Genomic DNA, 17,089 nt, shown 5'->3' on the forward strand with positions numbered 1-17,089 from the left:
CTCGGAGCCTTGTTCTGCTTCTCCGAACGTACTCATCATAAAGGTCAGTAGCTGGAGATGATGAATTTCCAGAAGAGCCCATAAAATTTGATTCCCCAACAAGAAAGGCAATGATGACATTGGCTATTATGAATATGCACTTGGGGCTAGAAAACGAAGACCAAATATGAGGAACATGCATAAACAAGAACTGCTCCACGGAACAATAAGTACAACTCAAAGAACAAAACCTATAAGCATGGCAGCAAAACACACTGCAAGCCAATCCTGTCAGAGAATAAAACATCATATTGTAAAGATAGCAACCCTTTTTCTGAATCTTCTTCATCGAATCCATTGTCACTAATATTTACTTTACGGGCGATTTTTGGAAACTTTGAAAGGGGTACTTGGTTAAAGCTGCAGCTTATGGTTATAGATGAGGATTCACACATCAGCTGACTGAACATAGAAGTGGAAGGCAAATGCGAATTATATAGTTGCGAAAAAAGTTTGTGGGATATTTTTTTTGAGATTCACTTTGGCGTATTCTTGCTGCTTTTGTTAATTACTTTATGAAAAGTCATGGCTGGCTGAGAATATGTGTCCATTTATTTTTTATTTTTTAAAACATTAAATTAAATTTAGCCGGGGTACATTTTCAATGCAACATTATTTGGTACAACATCCGCCCACTTTTTGTTCAAAATTTTTTTGACATTTTAAATTTTATAATAATGTACATAATATATCATAAGTTAAGAGACAGAAATGAGAACTTAAATAAATTTAATAATTAAAAAGAAAGAGTATGGGTGGAAGCATTTTCAATATATTTAATGTTGTGGTGTAATCATTCTCTAACTAGCCTCCATCTGATTCTAAATTTGTTGTTGATGGTTTTCTATTTTGAATTTTGTTTATAATACGTATGGGAGAAGCTAATTCTCAAATTAGTGTAAAATAAAATCTATTTGTGACAACTTAGCTGTTAAATTATGATTTTTATAATTAAAAGAAATGTAGTGATACCATGAATTGTGCCATAAATTATCTTGCCTTCAATGGGTGCACATTGGAAGAGGCTGGTAGTCTTGGTGAAAAAATGGCGGTTGGGATTGCCAATAAGCCATTCTTTTTCTATTAACTTGCTTTGCTTTTTTCTTCCATTATTGCAGCATTAGGTATAGCACGTTTGTTGAATAGAGAAAAAAGGTGATTGAAAAGGAAATGCACTACTGCATGAATCATTACATTTACATTCATTAAAACATTGTAGAACGATTTGGTCACTTAGTTAAAACCCCACATAAACATGACAACGGATTCATCAAAAGCAAAGTAAACCCAAATGAAAAAATGCAATGTTGAAAATGAAGGTTCAGTGAATGGGTATATTGCTTTTGTAAAATGAAGGAATCTTTTTTATTCCCCTTTATGAAAAGATCCTTTACTTAATGTAAGAGAGAAAGGGATGGAGTACATGTGTTTGGAAGTAAATGGAACTACATAGAAAAGAAGGTCCTTAAAAGGAAGGGGAAATTTTTTAAGCATTAGAAAAGGTTACATTTTCGTCAATTGAGAACTACATTTCTGCCATGTGTTTGGTTTAAAAGGCGTTTATGGTACTAAGATACGATAAAAATATCTTGATATTTATCCTCTTTCCTTTTTTATGGCATGTAAAAATCAAATTCAATTATTCAATTTTATCATAGGGTTAGGCTGTCTTCAAAACCACCCAAGTCCCAACACAATCACCATTACACGCAAATAGTGGGCAATATCAAGCTAAATATGGGTGGGATTCCTTCTTATTTTTCACTTAAAATTTCATCCACCGAATTTATTCAATCTAATGATATGGATTTAAAGCTTAAAAACAAAAAAAAAAATTACTATTTTAAGTTCTTATTAATCTACTAGTGAATTGAATGATGAAAATTTAAGTCGCTCTTTCAAGTTATAATAATTTAACGCAAGGAAACAAAAAGCAGCACAAGTATAATTTAACTTGCATGCAGCAAAGGGTACAAAGAAGATAGGAATTGGAAGAGAAAATAACGAACTGCCGTTATTTTTAATCTTGAAAGGAAAAGAATTATTTCAAATGAAAACAAACAACTATACAAGTTCCTAGATAATCATTCCACAGATCATCACCACAAGGAACTATTCACAGAAATGATTGGCAGGAACTACTATAATTCTTTAGGGAAAGTGAATCTAAAGCAATTTGACACCAGCTTCCCTCAGAGAATCGATAATGGCTTTCACTTTACCATGATATCTTTGTTCTCTCTTAAGGAAAACAGAAACAGCAGGTATATCCTTGAGAAGGAGACGCTCACCCAGTAGTTTCCCAATCTTGGAAGCAGCTGCCACATCCCGAGTACAGCCGATTGTAGACCTCAGGGCCTTTTCATGGGAGCTTGCAGAAGAAGCTACCGTGGCCGTTGGTGAGTGGACCACTTGCGCACTCACATACTTGTTAGTGAGGTGCATCTTCAGTACATATGGCTCAGAAGGTTGGTAAGTTTGAGTGGCCTACGAGGTGGAGGAACAACCATATCTCTGTTTGGCCAAATATACTTTATTATTACACATTGAATGAAGAACGTTCAGTACAAATATAGTTTCAGCATCTAATGCTTGAATTAGTGGAGAAGAATCACATTTCGTGATTATTATTCAAATCAAGACATAATTGTGAGAAAAGCAATTCTTCGTATGCGACTTGATTTAATTGTCTTTTTCTGCAGCAGACAAGATAAGATAAGGTTATATATTCTAACTTCCACAATTAAAGGTTATCTGGTATTATGGTGTTGTAACTTTTAAACTACATCTATTGTAGAAAAAAAATGTAACTGTAAAATAAAAATTAATAGTATGCAATAAAAATAGTTCTTATATAATAATTTTGATAAAATTAGTAAAGATATAATAAAATTTTCATATTATACATGTAAAATTAAATCAACTTAGCTTTCAGGCTATAATAGCTAGTATTTGCTAAACACTTTTAGTAGTGTACCTTTTACCCAACCTCAATCCCCTAGACAAGACCTAAGTAAAAAAATAAATTTCAGTTTACTCAATAAAACGTCAATCTTTGATCTATCCTAAAAAGTGTTAAAACCTCAATTTATTCTATTTTTATCTTATCAATAAATGAAAGTAAATTAATTTTTTCAGATTCTGAATGGATATATTAAAGATTGTCATTTTAAGTAGAGGGCAAAATGTAGTTCACGTAACTAAAAATGAAGAAACCTATGCTATCAGACCAAGTTAATCATGACCCTGACCTTTTTACATTTGACATAAGATGGTTGGCCATCAATTAATCAATGTAAGTATTTCACTCTACACAAAATCTAAAAGAGAGAAATTTGAAATCTTTAATCGTATAATATTTTAATCTCCAAGTTTCTGAGTCAGCGCATAAATCAACAGTGAAAGAAGAAGAAGCAGAAGCAGAAGCAGAAACAGAAGCAACTCAAACCTTTTATCCGGAAAAGTGAGGCGGCAGTCCGACGTAGTACAGGCGGCGAGCAGGGGCAGGTGAAATGAGGGGTGTTTAGGGTTTTCCAATCTTTGATTTTAGGTGTTTCGTATGGTTTTAATTTTTGAGTTGGGTCTTGTTAGATTTGGACCGCATGTATACTTGTAATGTTGGTGTGTGTTTATTTCTGCGTGTACTTGTAATGTTACTGTGTGATTATGTTTATCACAATAAAATGTACCCTACCTCATATATTATGTCACGTGTCACTTTTCAAATAAAATTACAAAAATAATCGGTCGACCCTTAGAAGTTACGTAGTCAAGTTATTTAGACCGCTGTTTGTTCTCTGTATATGCTACAACTGTGGCGGTAATTTTGTGGCATAATATAACACACGACGAGTGCGCTTGATGAGCGATTTTTCAGCGAGTTGGATTGATTACTCTCTCGGGTCTTGGCGGAATTTTGCGACACAGGCAAGATGGAACTGAGATTTGAGAAAATGCTTGAAAATAGGGGACCGGGCTGATCGGCATGGCAAACATACAAGTTTGTTGTTCAAAAACAAAACAACAATAAGAGATGCCTCTTCCTTCTCTTTACACAAACTTAGCCAACTAAAATAGACATTTCTCTCATAGACTTAATCCAAGTGCAGCATAGAATACAACAGAAACGGTACTATTCTAGCTTCCACACAATAGCACCAAGACAGTACAAGCACCCCTCCCCCAAGAGAAAATTACTCAAAAAGAACAAAAGAATCCGGCACAAAAAAAGGGGAAAAAAAGAAGAAAAAAACTACAGAAGCACTACAGGCTTAAGAGCAGGCACGGAATCTGCAAGTCAGAGTCATTGATGACCAACTCTAAAAAATGTTGACACAAAAATTTAACTCTTAAGCAATGAAGCTCTCATTGTGACTCCATAAAGAATCAGGAGAACTAAACTGCAAGCCATGGATGGGGGGGAAAAAGAATAGCTCTACTTCTAATCTAAGCCACAAAAATTTATGATTATTCTCCCCTAAAGTACCATAGCAACCTTCTCATGGGAGATAACTGAACAAGCATTGGCTATCAATGGTTCATAGTGATCAGCTCCAGCACCACACCAACCTGTGTGTGAGGAAATACTTCAAGCTGTGAATGGGGATGTTCAAGAATCAACAGAGTGGAGATGTTAAAGACCAAAAAACTTAAGTTACCTGTTCCTTTCATGAATAGGAAAATTGGAGGTTCACAAATGTCGCTCCTTGGACGATGCGGGAGGAAAAAGACACAATTTTCTTCATCAACCATCGCATCAGATCCATGTGCTTGCACCTGCAATCACACAAGTAAGACAAGAAAACTTGATTCACATAACTGTGCCTCTCGTTGCCAAGTTCAGCAAAAGCAGGAACTCTTCCCATGCGAAAATATATTACTGAATAAAGTAAAAGAACCCAACTGATTCAACAATGTAGAGCAAAAGCACAAACTACATATTCCAGATTCCACAGAAAATGACAACTCTTTTAATGAGATAAAAATAATTTTCTTTTCACCTATAGCTCATAAATGCAAAGCAAGAGGGTTAAACTTCCCAGTGAAATGCATAAGTTCACATCAATACACTATAGTATCTTAGAAAATTCAACACAAGAGGGAAAGTGAAACAAGCTGTAAGTGAGTGCTTTACTGAATATTATAACATAGAAAAATGGGAAAGACTCAAAAGGAGGGGAGGCAGTTTTAAGTTGACACCAAGAGAAAAAAGGTTTTGAGTCTGAAACAAGCTATCAATCATTACAGTCGATGGTGGTAACAGAAACATGCCAAAGTAATCCAAACTAAACAGGAAGGAACTGCTACATAATTGAGAGAGTAAAGAGATTCTTATGGGAAAAGAAAAGATGCAATGACCATGAACTTCATAAAAGAGGCCCAATAACAAGAGAAGTGGACATTGCAACAAACTGTGCAGTGTGAGAAAAGAACACTGAAAAGCATTTCTTTCTTGCTAAGTACGTCAGAACAGGTTCCATAAAAATACAAACAAGATATGGCCCAAATGTCAAAGCAACAATCGATTACAAACTGATTGAACTTGTAGATACTGAATTCCAGCAGCAAAAGTCATTTGGGTTAACATGACTTGTGCATGTAGTTCGAATCTATTCCTTCAAATTAATATCACATCTTAATCCAGTCGCATGTACATTACTGAAACATATATTGATACAGTATGCACCAATAAACATTCAGTAGGCCCAGAGTCAAACTTGAGTTAACCAACAAAGTGAAACCAAATTCGTGAAAGCAGCTTGCAATCGATATGAAAAACATGAACTTCCAAAAATCAAAAGATTTGGGGAAGAAAATTTCAGAGCTAGCAACAAATTCCTCACCACATATATCTCTCGATTGAACTCTGTAGCAAGACATTCAATAGCTATATCATCTCCAAAGGCTGCAGCGTGACCTTCTCTGTTCTCATCTACGGACAATAAACCGTCCTCAGTATACTGCAAAGTGATGATATCATATTCATCATCATGTGAACCAGAGATCAACATGTACTTGGCCCAACTCGGACCATCACTCACAAGCATACATCTCTCTTTGTATATAGATTCAGCCGCCATTTCTCTTCAATCAGAAAAAGTAAATAATAAAAAAAAACAGATAATAACTAGCTGCTACAACAATCAAAATAACATTCGCAATATTAAAAGAACCATAAGTGCGTAAATTATCAACAAGATAACCAATAGGAGAGAATAAAACTCATTTCTGATTGCTAAGAAAACAAAGAAAAATAATACAAATGAATCCATTTCCAGTTGAATTTTTCAGTTTTTGCTGACCAAAAATAATGATTATTTATTTTTTGTTTCTAGAAATAAATATTTATAATTAATCCATTTAAAATAACAGGAGAAAAAAGGTTAATAAATCCCCAAAAATAAAAAATCAATTTTACAGTAACTTCCTTTTCCAAGATTTTCCTGTCAAACAAACAGACAGCCTAAGCCCCAAATCTAACCCAAAAAACAGACCAACTCGCATGTAAAGAAAATATAATATTTCTATTTTTTTTGAATAAAAATAAAAATAAAATAGTACCTTTGCATGCCGAGCTGAACGAGCTCATCGATTGCGGAATCTAACCCGACCCGATCTTCTTTCTTGGCCAACAATTTCACTTCTTGGACTACGTGGATTCCCCACCCGTTCTTCAGATCCGGTGAGTACATGTGCCTAATCGCGTCATTTATCATTTCTCTCTGCCCTTCACCCACAGATCCGAGATCTTCCAAGAACCTCCTCACCGTCCGTCTCCGTAACTCCCGCGCGTCCACATCACGCGCCGTCATCGCCTTCTGAGAAGCCGTGAAAAGACAGTTCCCATCCGCCGACACCTCCCCTCCGTGGGAAAGCTTAAACACGATCGACCGCGACTGGTCCTCCGGGTGCTTCCAAAGAACCCCCTTTGAGTGGAGCCTCTCCAAATGCCGCCTCTGCTGCTCCTCTAGACCTATCACTTCCCCCCACGCGGCGACCCCAATTGATGTCGTGGAGGCCGTTACGTCGGCTGACTGGTCAACAAGATCGACGGTCGGCGACGGGTCTCTCCAACTTACGGTTGGTGATGCAGTTTGAAATGTCTCCGCAGCAACGGTCGTGGAGTCGCACAACAATTTACCCATTTGAAATTTACAACCTTTCTTTTGAATTTATCTTGCAATTTAACCTCTTTTTTGTTTTTTAAATTTTCAAGATTTCTCTTCTCTTCTTTGATTCAAAGAAAGAGGATTGCAGAAAGAAGAGAGAGAAAGAGAGAGAGAGGGGAGGGAGTGGGGTTAACGGATAGATGTCAACGCGGGAGAGTTATATGACACGTGTTAATATCTGGGGGTGTTTAGGGTCTCAAGAAATAAGACTGTTTGAGATGCTAACGCAAGCCTGTGGACCATGACCACTAAACCTGAGCCAGAGTTTTATTTTATTACTTTTTTTTATAAAATATTTCTTTGGAAATAAGACGTTATAAGTTTTTATAAAAAAAAAAAAAGACGTTATTAGTTTCTTTAAATAAAAAAAAGACGTTATTAGTTTTTTTTTTTTTTTGGCTTTTTAAGTTCTAGTCCTTCGCTCTGTTGGGAACATGCTTTGGTTTTGGTAGGTGAGCCACGATGCGTAGAGTTTTGCTTGATACCCAATAGAATCAAAACACGTCAGTTATGTGGGACCACATGTTTCGAACTATCCAATGGGAATACTCGTGCAATGAGGATACTAGTCTCTCAACGGCTATTTTAAATAAATAAATGAAATCTCAACGGCTACATTTGACAAGGGTGATGATTTAGTGGTTCATTGCGTTCACCTTCTATTAAATGACAGATGTTATGTGATGCTGTAATTTATAGAATTATTTATAATTAATTATTGAATTTTACTAAATATTTAAGTACTTATTCTATGTTAGGTACTAGTACTTAATGGATCATTTTTCATTATTTAAGTAGTAAAATTTAGTCAATGTAATTTTTTCTATTCACTCATTCTTTATAATTTTTAGAAAATAAATAAATGATTTAGAAAACCTACTTTAAAACGGGCAAAACTATGGTACAATTGTAGTACCGTACCACAGCTGCACCTAACCATTGAATCAGTCTACAATTGTCACCATAACTGAATCTAATGGTTTGGTACAGCTGTGGTACCGAGTTGGACCCCTTAAAAACTACTTAAAACACTCAATTACTAAGAATACTCTCTTGTAAAATTTAAAAATCAAACTTTTCTATTTACACCATATTACATCTCAAAAATAACCTTTGATTTATTTTTTTCCCCAAGACCCATTTCTTCTTCTTTTTCTTTTTTTTTTTCTTTGTTTTTCTCAAACCAAACTTAGAAGATAACATCTCAAGAAAGAACATCTCTTAGACTTTGCAAACTCATTGGAAAAGTCGCACAACTTTTTAAAAAAAATTTGTCATATATTTAGCTAAGCATTTACAAAATGCTGACAAGTATAGAGTCAAATCCTTCAAAAATCACAATTTTAAGAGAAGGATTTTTTATCTACACATGTCCAGTGTTCATTGGGAAAATTTCAACCACAATTCTCCGAATTAGAGTTGCCCACGCGGCTTGATGTTCACCGGATCGCTTCCTTTGAAAAGACTAACTTTCATCATGACCTAAATAATTGAATTTATTGAAAATTTTAACGACGTCAAGAAATATTCGTTGTCGGGGAAGAAGAAATAATGCTGCTAGAAAATAAAAACAATCCGATAAAAGAAAAGCCATTTTCACATATAAGGAATTCACATTTTCCATTGACTACAGCATGTCATATATTTGATATATTACTCATTAATTAATGCACATAATTATCACATTAACGATCATATAAAAACAATTGCTTAACATATGTTTGTCACTAATTGATGTCATACTATTAGTTGAAATATAGATCTTTTTATTAGTGTTATTGATCACATTGATAATAGATTAAAGATGGAATTGTATTATTTATGTTTAATTTCTCATTTAAAAAAATAAAATAGAAGAGGTCTGATGAAGACAAAATTAATTAATTTACAATGCCGTCCTTTCTATTGGTAAAAGTTTTAATTTATTAACACAGATATAATATTATATCTTAATATTTTTTAAGAAGAATATTAATTTTTAATATCTATGAATATAACTAACATGTACTTAATTATATTTCCAATTAGATCAGTCTAAAGAGGTGTGCATTACATGCTATATTTTCATTTTCTGTTTAAAATCATCCCTACATTAAAATATCAACATTATATCACCTGTATTATCTATGTAATTAAATAATATCGTATAATTATTAAACGATAAGAGAGTCATAAACTTGAAAACCTCATGAGTCTTGCCATTTTTAAGATTATATTTTTTTGGTTATTCATAATCATCTTTTTTTTTTTTTTGTTTAAACCACCCGATTTCTGGCAACCGCATTAGGCCCCGACTAATCCGGATTCGGGGTGTAGTCACGGTTAAGACTCTTTACCCCTCCCAAATGATGTGTTTAGTGGGGATCATTCATAATCATCTTTAGTTATACACAAAAATAAAAAGTCACCCTCCTCATTATTTTATTCTTGTTTCCAGATTGGCTCACTCAAATAGCTTAATTTACATCACGAAGCATGAATGAATAGCTTCATCACTGAGACAGCTATAAAAATTCTTATTAAAGGGATGTTGAGGAGGATAATGCATCATATTATTTTCATTATCATTTTTATGGTTCTTCTTGCTCTTCGCTGCCTCTTCTTTCACAATCTCTACAAACTTTCCTAGTCGTTTTGTGATTGCTTCAGCCAACTTTGGTGGATCAAATTCTCCCTTTACTGTCACTTGAGATTTACTCATATCTGGTTCCACAGTTAAAACTCCTGAAAATTATGAAGATAAATAATGAGTAAAAAAAAAAGAATAGTAACTAATAATGAACAATGAGTTATATAAATAAATTTAGATGTCAAAATTACCATCGATTCTCGCTATATTTTTCTTAATATCACGAGCACAACCTTCACAGTGCATGTACATTTTGAGGATCACGACCTTCACTTGAGGCTGCATGGATAGAATAGAAAATTAATAAGAAAATATAAAAATTTCTAGACAACACAGTACAGTTGAAAAAAAAAGGGTTTAATGAAAAACACACTTGTTTTTTTTGCGGCTCTTTCTTGTCTTCGCCATTATTAGTTTTTGGTTTTGGAGAAATGAGCTCTGCATTTGTACTGTATTTTTTACGAATTCTCTCGATAACTTTGGATGGTTCGGCTTTTTCTCCACTTACAATCACCTTATTGTTTGCTCTATCAAGCTTAACTTTTTCCACACCTAAAATATGATAAGACAAAATTTAGTTATGCAACGTAAAATAAATCATAAAGTTCATCGCATAATATAAGTGAGGTTAAAAAAAAAAAAACCATGTATTCATTTATATTTAATAGAAGAGATTAAAAAGGAAAAGATTACCATCAAAACCATGGAGGCAGTGAGCAACTTTAGTAGCACATCCATCGCAATGCATGTAAACTTGCAAAACAATATCCTCAACTCTCTCTTGTGACTGTTTATCTTCGTCGCCTTGATTTTGTGGCACATTTATCTTTTTTCTTCTATTTTTTCTCTAAAAACAATATGAATTTACATAGTAAACAACTAATATAAAAAAATAAATCCTTAATTAAAACGTTTTTTTAAAAAAAAAAAAAAAGAACACGACGCCTGAAATTATAAATGTATAGTGTGGATTACCTCTCCCATTGTTCTGTTTGTGGCTTGATTTGAAATTGCAAGTATGATTGGGAGTTGAATGAAGAAAGGTTAACAGGATATAAATAAATAGTTCAATGTTGCCGGTACATAGCTAGTATGAGTTTTTATTATCATCAATAATTAGGGAATTATTGCTACTACATAAGAAGAGAAATATTTTGAATGCAAAATGATTCTTTTCGGTTATAAAATGTTTTGGGTTAATTAGCCACAATGGATTATACCGAACATGAAACATCAGCATATGTTACTGTTTCATATAATCTTGAAATACTAAATGAAAAACGAGATATGGCGTCGGCCGAATCTAGTAAGTAATTGAATTGAACTTTCTCAAATGAGCTTCATAAATAGTTTCTTTTTTCCCGTGAGATTACAGCTAATTCAAGTTCCTGATATACATAATGAAATTCATTGGCTACTGATTTATTGTCTACGGTTTTGGAATCCTTTTTGATACTGCTTGCTCAATTTGTAACAAGTCAATTGGTTTAACACTTCTTCGAATTAGCTGCTTACGGTCACGGATATTAATCAATTTTATCATTTTGGTGGTAACGCAGCCTGCCTGGGCAAAGCAAAAGAAGAAGAATTAACCAACTTACTGCTCTAGTCCAATGCGGGATTTGTGATGATGGTATTAAAGTCAAGAATAAGTTAACAGATAAAAAAGAAAAAAAAAATTATATAGAGTGTATTTTATCTTATAATGTATTAAAATTTGTGTTTTTTTATCTTTTAGATTATCCCTAAAATGATTATATACTACTTTATCTCCTTCAGGTGCCCTCATTTTTTATGTGTTAAAAATAAGCCTAACAGTACCTTTCATAAAGCCCAAATTAATACGACCAATTCATAAAGGTTCTATGAGTATATATAATTGGTGAGGTTTGAATTATTAATGGTAAGTGTGGTAGGTAAAATTATTAGTGGCAGGTGAAAATTAATGGTTATTAATTTTTTATAATTTTTTATTTGAATCGTTTAGATGTGCTCTTATGTACTATAATATCCCCTTATATCATTTGGTTATGCATCAAGTGAAGAGTGAATAATAAAAGGGGAAATAAGAAGTGTGAGCCGTAAGTTGTGTATTAGTATTTCTTGCAAAATAGCAATAAAGTCGTTGAGTTTAGTAAAATTCTTTTGTTGCTCAAATAATGTCATTTTTGAGCAGTTTAGTCTTCCTTGGTTTTCAACATTATGCGGACACGCTGTTAAACTATGTGATTTAGAAAAGTCAATGAAAACATGCTATTAACTATACGATTTTATATTACATTAAAAATTAATTTTATTAAATAATATGGTTTAACAATATGTTTGTATTAAAAAAAAAGTTGAGGGCATCCACACTTAATATATTGGTCCAAGCAGCAGTAACACTTCACAAGCGCAAAGAAGCTGCTTCGGCAAAACAGGTAGCCCCTTAAATTTGTGGGGTTCAACTTGTAATTAACAACTTACAATCAAAATTATTGCAAATTAAAATTTTTCATTAATTGAGCAACCACTGATATGTTTCAACAATTTTTTTTTATGTATAAGGAGGAAGGGAGATGGTAACTTAAATTTGCAGAATTTTGATCTACCGTCCGTGTAACTAGAAATTGGTGATTAGAACAGAAGTTTAAATGAAATCTTTTAATATTTCAACTTAAAGAGTAATAAGTCAGAAACGTTTAACGACTGCCTTTGAAATTGAATATTAGTAAACAATATCGCATCTATGTAAAACATTATCAGACGACAAATCATTTTCCATAGAATTCTCATATGACACCTAGTAAAGATTATGCATCGATGCCTTTTAGGATATGTCATATATAACATTTTGACAAGAAGTTGTCCTTGCAAAACTCATCATATGACACGTCGTCAAATCAATCTATAACTTCAACATAATATCATGAATTTACTAGGTAAAAGATGAAAAATAAATAAATAAATAAAAACTCCAAGCTAGAAATTGGTGTATTCAAGATCCAATCCAAACTAATTCAAATGTTGTCAATTTGACTTTATTGGATTTGATTGGATTCCCAAATGGAAAATCCAATGTCTTTGGATTGATTTATATATTTTATATATGTGTTCGAATTCAATATAAACCAACCCAATCAATTAATTTTTTGTTTTATTTATTAAATTAAAAAAAAGATACACGTCACTTTTATATTTTTATTATTTAAAAAAAAAAAACAATGTTTTCACCCTCCGATGTTCTGTTAAGTGTTAATATTGTTAAGGCCTTAATATAATATCGTTAAGTATTTCATTCTCCAATGTTCTGTTAATTCGGTCAACAATGTGGATATTCATTCATGATTTGATGAACTCAACTCCTAAAGTACCTATCATGGTTGTATTTGCAAGAGCAATATATAAATATACAAGCAGCATCTAACGAAAGAATCCTTCTAATTTATTTATTTATTTAATATAAATTAAAGAAGAAGACATGTACAAATTTGAAAAATAGCGCCTGGTAATTTTGTCATTTGAAAAAAAAATAATGAATAATTGATGTTATTTATATCTTCTTATCTTATCCATCTTCTCAATTATTCCTATGAAAATTTCACGTTCAATCTTCAACATGCAGTTCATCATCGCTGCTACTGTCTCTCTCCTTGTCGTCCCTGTCATTGGACCCTTCGCCGGTTGCAAAAGTTTGGCTCACAATCTCCACATGCTTATGAAGATCTTTGAATATGTGTGCTTTCAGATTTTCAACACGGAAGGTGCCCGTAACTTCGGCTTGTTCTCTTTCCGTACGCTTACAACTCCTTAAATTAAAAAAAAAAAAAAGAGTAAAAAATAATAATAAGGTAGAAATTAGAGGAAAAATATATTAATTCAAATTGATTTAATTCTTCCATTCAGCTGATGAAAATTGTGTTAACAGACACATGCCACCTCTAGCCTTCTTGATGCAATTCCTTACTTGCTTCTTACAACACTGAGGACAGTGGGCATTAAACTTCAAGACCACAATCGTTTCCTGAGGCCAACATGTATACAGTTCATGAGTTCAAGATAATATATATATAAATTAATAGGGATGTTGACAAGTACAAACCGGTCCTTCCATTGAAGGTTCTTCGCGCTTAGCATCCCTTAAAGATAAGCTCCGAAGTTTCTTCAAAATATTCTTCATTGGATGGTGGCTGTCTTGATCAGTTTCTTTTTTCTTTTTCTTTTTTTTCTCTCTCTCTCTCTTCTGCCTATGCAAATATGCAGTCAGGTGATCATGAACATGGAGCGTGCTACACAAATTAATGGCATAATCGACTGAGCTGTGAGAGCATACATTCTCAAGATTATTTTTTAAGATAATTAATGTGATTAGAAGCGGCTTCAATTCTCATTAATAATAATAATAATTGTTAATAGGCAATGCTGTATATAATCCAAGACTTCAATGGCGAAGCAAGAGAGTATGGGTAAATCACTATTAATAAATGAGCTCGCAGTCGCACACATCTATTTGGACTTTCATGCCGTGTTTTGTGTCGGCCTGGACCATTTTAATATTTTATACATCTGGATACGGGTGCTTAAAGTTTGAACTTTGGGTTTGAGTAAACGGTTGGGTTTAGCTTCGGTTTCACATATTTGGATCGGGTTAAACTTAACCGGTCCATCCCTTGGTTTTCAAAACGGGAGAGCAGAACGATAAGCAAAAGCGCCGCTTAAACAGAGAGACAGGTGGCAGATCCCGGCCACACGGCTGACCCCAAAAACCACGTGTCGCAAATGCAAAGACTACACGTCCGAACAAAAGATTGTTTCCAGGGGCGTGGCCGCCCGCTCGGTATAATTTTGTAAAGCAAATGAAATCTTCCCACGAGACAAGTTGGCCCTCTCTATTCCTACGCTCTGGTTTTGAATGATTCATTATCACTTGCACTCACTCATTTTCCTCAGTAAGATCTGTTCTTTCTCTCTCTTTCTCCATCAATTCTCTCTCTCTCTCTCTCTTATTACTTTTTCAAATTACTTTGTTGCTTAACATATACACTGCTTAATATTTATGTAAAGCTTCTCCTTCTGAGCCCTGTGATTTAGATTCATCGTTTTTCAGAACATCTGGTAATTGTTCATGAAAATTGTTGATATATATTTTGTTTTAAATTGAATTGAACCTTCCTTAGGGTTTCACTGCATCTGTTGTGGCTTGTTCGTAACAAGATTTTGTGACCACTTCTCATGGAGCCTCTCTTCCAAAAATGTGAAATTGGATACCTAATTAGGAAACCAGTCCAATGATAACTTTGAATTAAATTTACAGTACTACTGTTTAATTTTCTGGCCCATTTATTGTGAATTTCATACTGTCGTAATGTTTCTCTTCAGGTTTTGAATAGCACCAAAACGCAAGCAGTTTATTATTTCCACCTTAACCTCAAGGACCATAAAGTGAAAGGACAAATGTCTGGTGTATCGCTTGCTGTTCCTCGCAATGAGCAGGACAAAACCACAACTACCGACGAGAATCCCCCTCCCAATGCCCGGCAGCAACAGGCAGTTGGCGGGGACGTCATGGGATCATTGCGTGTCATAGAACTCCAGTTAGTGGCGTTCATTACAGTTTTCTCAGCCAGTGGCCTTGTCCCTCTCCTAGATTTAGTCTTTCCTGCCTTTGCCTCGGCTTACCTTATAGCTCTATCGCGCTTGGCCTTCCCTGCGCACGGTAATTCTTCCTCTGGTTCGCAGGAGCTATTCCGCGGAGGCAAATTCTTCAGGTTCTATGTGGTTGTAGGCACCACAATTGGGCTCTTCTTGCCACTAGCATATGTCTTGGGAGGCTTTGCAAGGGGTGATGAGGATGCGGTTCGCTGTACAACACCTCACTTGTTCTTGCTGTCATTTCAAATACTAACGGAGAATGTTATCAGCGGGTTATCTATGTTTTCACCTCCAGTGAGGGCGCTGGTACCGTTGCTCTATACAGTGAAGAGGCTCTTTCTTATCATTGATTGGATAAATGATGCGTGGTTTAACAAAACTCTGCCCGCAAATGCGGAAGTCAAGGTAATTCATTCTTGGGCAATCTTTTTCTTGTCATTCACGTAATCCGACATGTCATGCTCCTTAGAATTGGGTTAATGTTTGCGGTGCAGGATGCGGCATGGTATTGGTTCGGGAGGGTTCTTGCAGTTGCCAATCTTGCCTACTTTGCTAGTAATCTATTTTGCTTTCTGATTCCATTATTCCTTCCTCGGGCCTTCGAAAGGTACTTCAAGGAGAGGGATGAAATTCAAGGAAAGATGGCAGAGGATAAACGGTCTGCGGCTGCAAGCAAATCTGAATCCAAATCCATGGCTAAGAAAGCTGATTGATTTGCTGCTTTGTTACAGCTATTGAGCGGATACATGTGGGAATGAGAACGACGCGTCCTAAACACTTGTTGTTCCACTGCTTTTAAATCCCACTTACCAAGAAACTTTCTATCTTTGCCGCAAAATCCTGATTTCAGGCGGACTTGGAGATTTTAATTTTTCGTTTCTGCGTATTCTCTCATCTTCTGATAGATTTGAGGTAGTTTTCTGGCATAATTAATGTAATGAAGACTGTTGACGAATTTCTTTAATCATTAGGTTCATTAATCATAAAAGTTCATGTTACCACTAATCATGATGCATGGATGACGGTGAAAAAAGTTATATTTTAAATTAACATGGCCATGTATCATTGCCGTGATCGGAAAAAGAAACTGGTGTCTCGTGGTGGGAATTCACACACACTAGTTATAAGGATCCTGATACATTTAAGGATGGCAACTGAGAAGGGAGGGAAGGGGGACTGATATCTTTGCACTCATTCTTGATATTTTGCGTATGTTTCGGTTCTTTTTTTCATTCCGTTAGAAGTGCTTGAAGTGATTTCCATCTCCTTCCGAATAATAACAGGGATTGGTTCGATTGTCGAATAATATCAACATTTACAAGTCTTTTGGATTAAAATATTCCTTACACATGTGACTAAACTTTCGCGCAATAGTCAAATCTGATCTTCACACTTTAAAAAATGCACTTTCTATTTTACCCGTCTCGCCTTCATTAAATAATCATTTTTATCCAAGCAGTCACGTTAAAAATCATTAATAAATTTTAAAAAAATAAGAAGAAATATTAAGGTTAGTGTTTGTTCAATTTTTTAATTTTTTTGGGGTCAGTTTAACACAAAAGGCCATATCTGTTGATTTTACTACAGTGTAAATAATATATTTAATAGTTGATATTAATTA

General features: G+C 34.3%; 4 protein-coding genes across 5 annotated transcripts; 1 reads left to right on the forward strand and 3 right to left on the reverse strand.

The window, feature by feature from the left end:
* Window positions 1-2,135: 2,135 nt before the first annotated feature.
* Window positions 2,136-3,634, reverse strand: LOC18044831 (50S ribosomal protein L18). Its single transcript, XM_024186577.1, is given in 3 exon segments — window positions 2,136-2,501; window positions 2,504-2,735; window positions 3,488-3,634. Coding segments are annotated over 2 exon segments (342 nt in total). The 5' UTR covers window positions 2,550-2,735; window positions 3,488-3,634; the 3' UTR covers window positions 2,136-2,205.
* A 465-nt stretch (window positions 3,635-4,099) lies between these two features.
* LOC18044832 lies at window positions 4,100-7,473 on the reverse strand. The gene is made up of 4 exons (XM_006437916.2): window positions 6,601-7,473; window positions 5,883-6,123; window positions 4,698-4,815; window positions 4,100-4,608 (listed from the first exon to the last, which is right to left on the reverse strand). Exons 1-4 carry the CDS (start codon window positions 7,182-7,184, stop codon window positions 4,517-4,519), a joined length of 1,035 nt encoding a protein of 344 aa, XP_006437979.1. The 5' UTR covers window positions 7,185-7,473; the 3' UTR covers window positions 4,100-4,516.
* Window positions 7,474-9,669: 2,196 nt separating this feature from the next.
* On the reverse strand, window positions 9,670-10,821 carry LOC18043290 (heavy metal-associated isoprenylated plant protein 8). The gene is made up of 5 exons (XM_006437917.1): window positions 10,813-10,821; window positions 10,531-10,684; window positions 10,211-10,389; window positions 10,029-10,116; window positions 9,670-9,932 (listed from the first exon to the last, which is right to left on the reverse strand). The coding sequence occupies exons 1-5, from the start codon at window positions 10,819-10,821 to the stop codon at window positions 9,670-9,672; spliced, it is 693 nt and encodes a 230-aa protein (XP_006437980.1).
* Window positions 10,822-14,649: 3,828 nt separating this feature from the next.
* Window positions 14,650-16,462, forward strand: LOC18043291. 2 transcript variants are annotated; one of them, XM_024186483.1, is made up of 3 exons: window positions 14,650-14,765; window positions 15,196-15,873; window positions 15,963-16,462. In XM_024186483.1, exons 2-3 carry the CDS (start codon window positions 15,271-15,273, stop codon window positions 16,179-16,181), a joined length of 822 nt encoding a protein of 273 aa, XP_024042251.1. In that variant the 5' UTR covers window positions 14,650-14,765; window positions 15,196-15,270; the 3' UTR covers window positions 16,182-16,462. The 2 variants fall into 2 exon arrangements, with proteins under 2 accessions (XP_024042251.1, XP_006437981.1); XM_006437918.2 differs by lacking the exon at window positions 14,650-14,765 and adding an exon at window positions 14,892-14,931.
* The last annotated feature ends 627 nt before the right edge of the window (window positions 16,463-17,089 follow it).

This window comes from Citrus clementina, unplaced genomic scaffold (assembly GCF_000493195.1).
Source record: "Citrus clementina cultivar Clemenules unplaced genomic scaffold, Citrus_clementina_v1.0 scaffold_4, whole genome shotgun sequence".
Taxonomy (NCBI): Eukaryota; Viridiplantae; Streptophyta; class Magnoliopsida; order Sapindales; family Rutaceae; genus Citrus; species Citrus x clementina.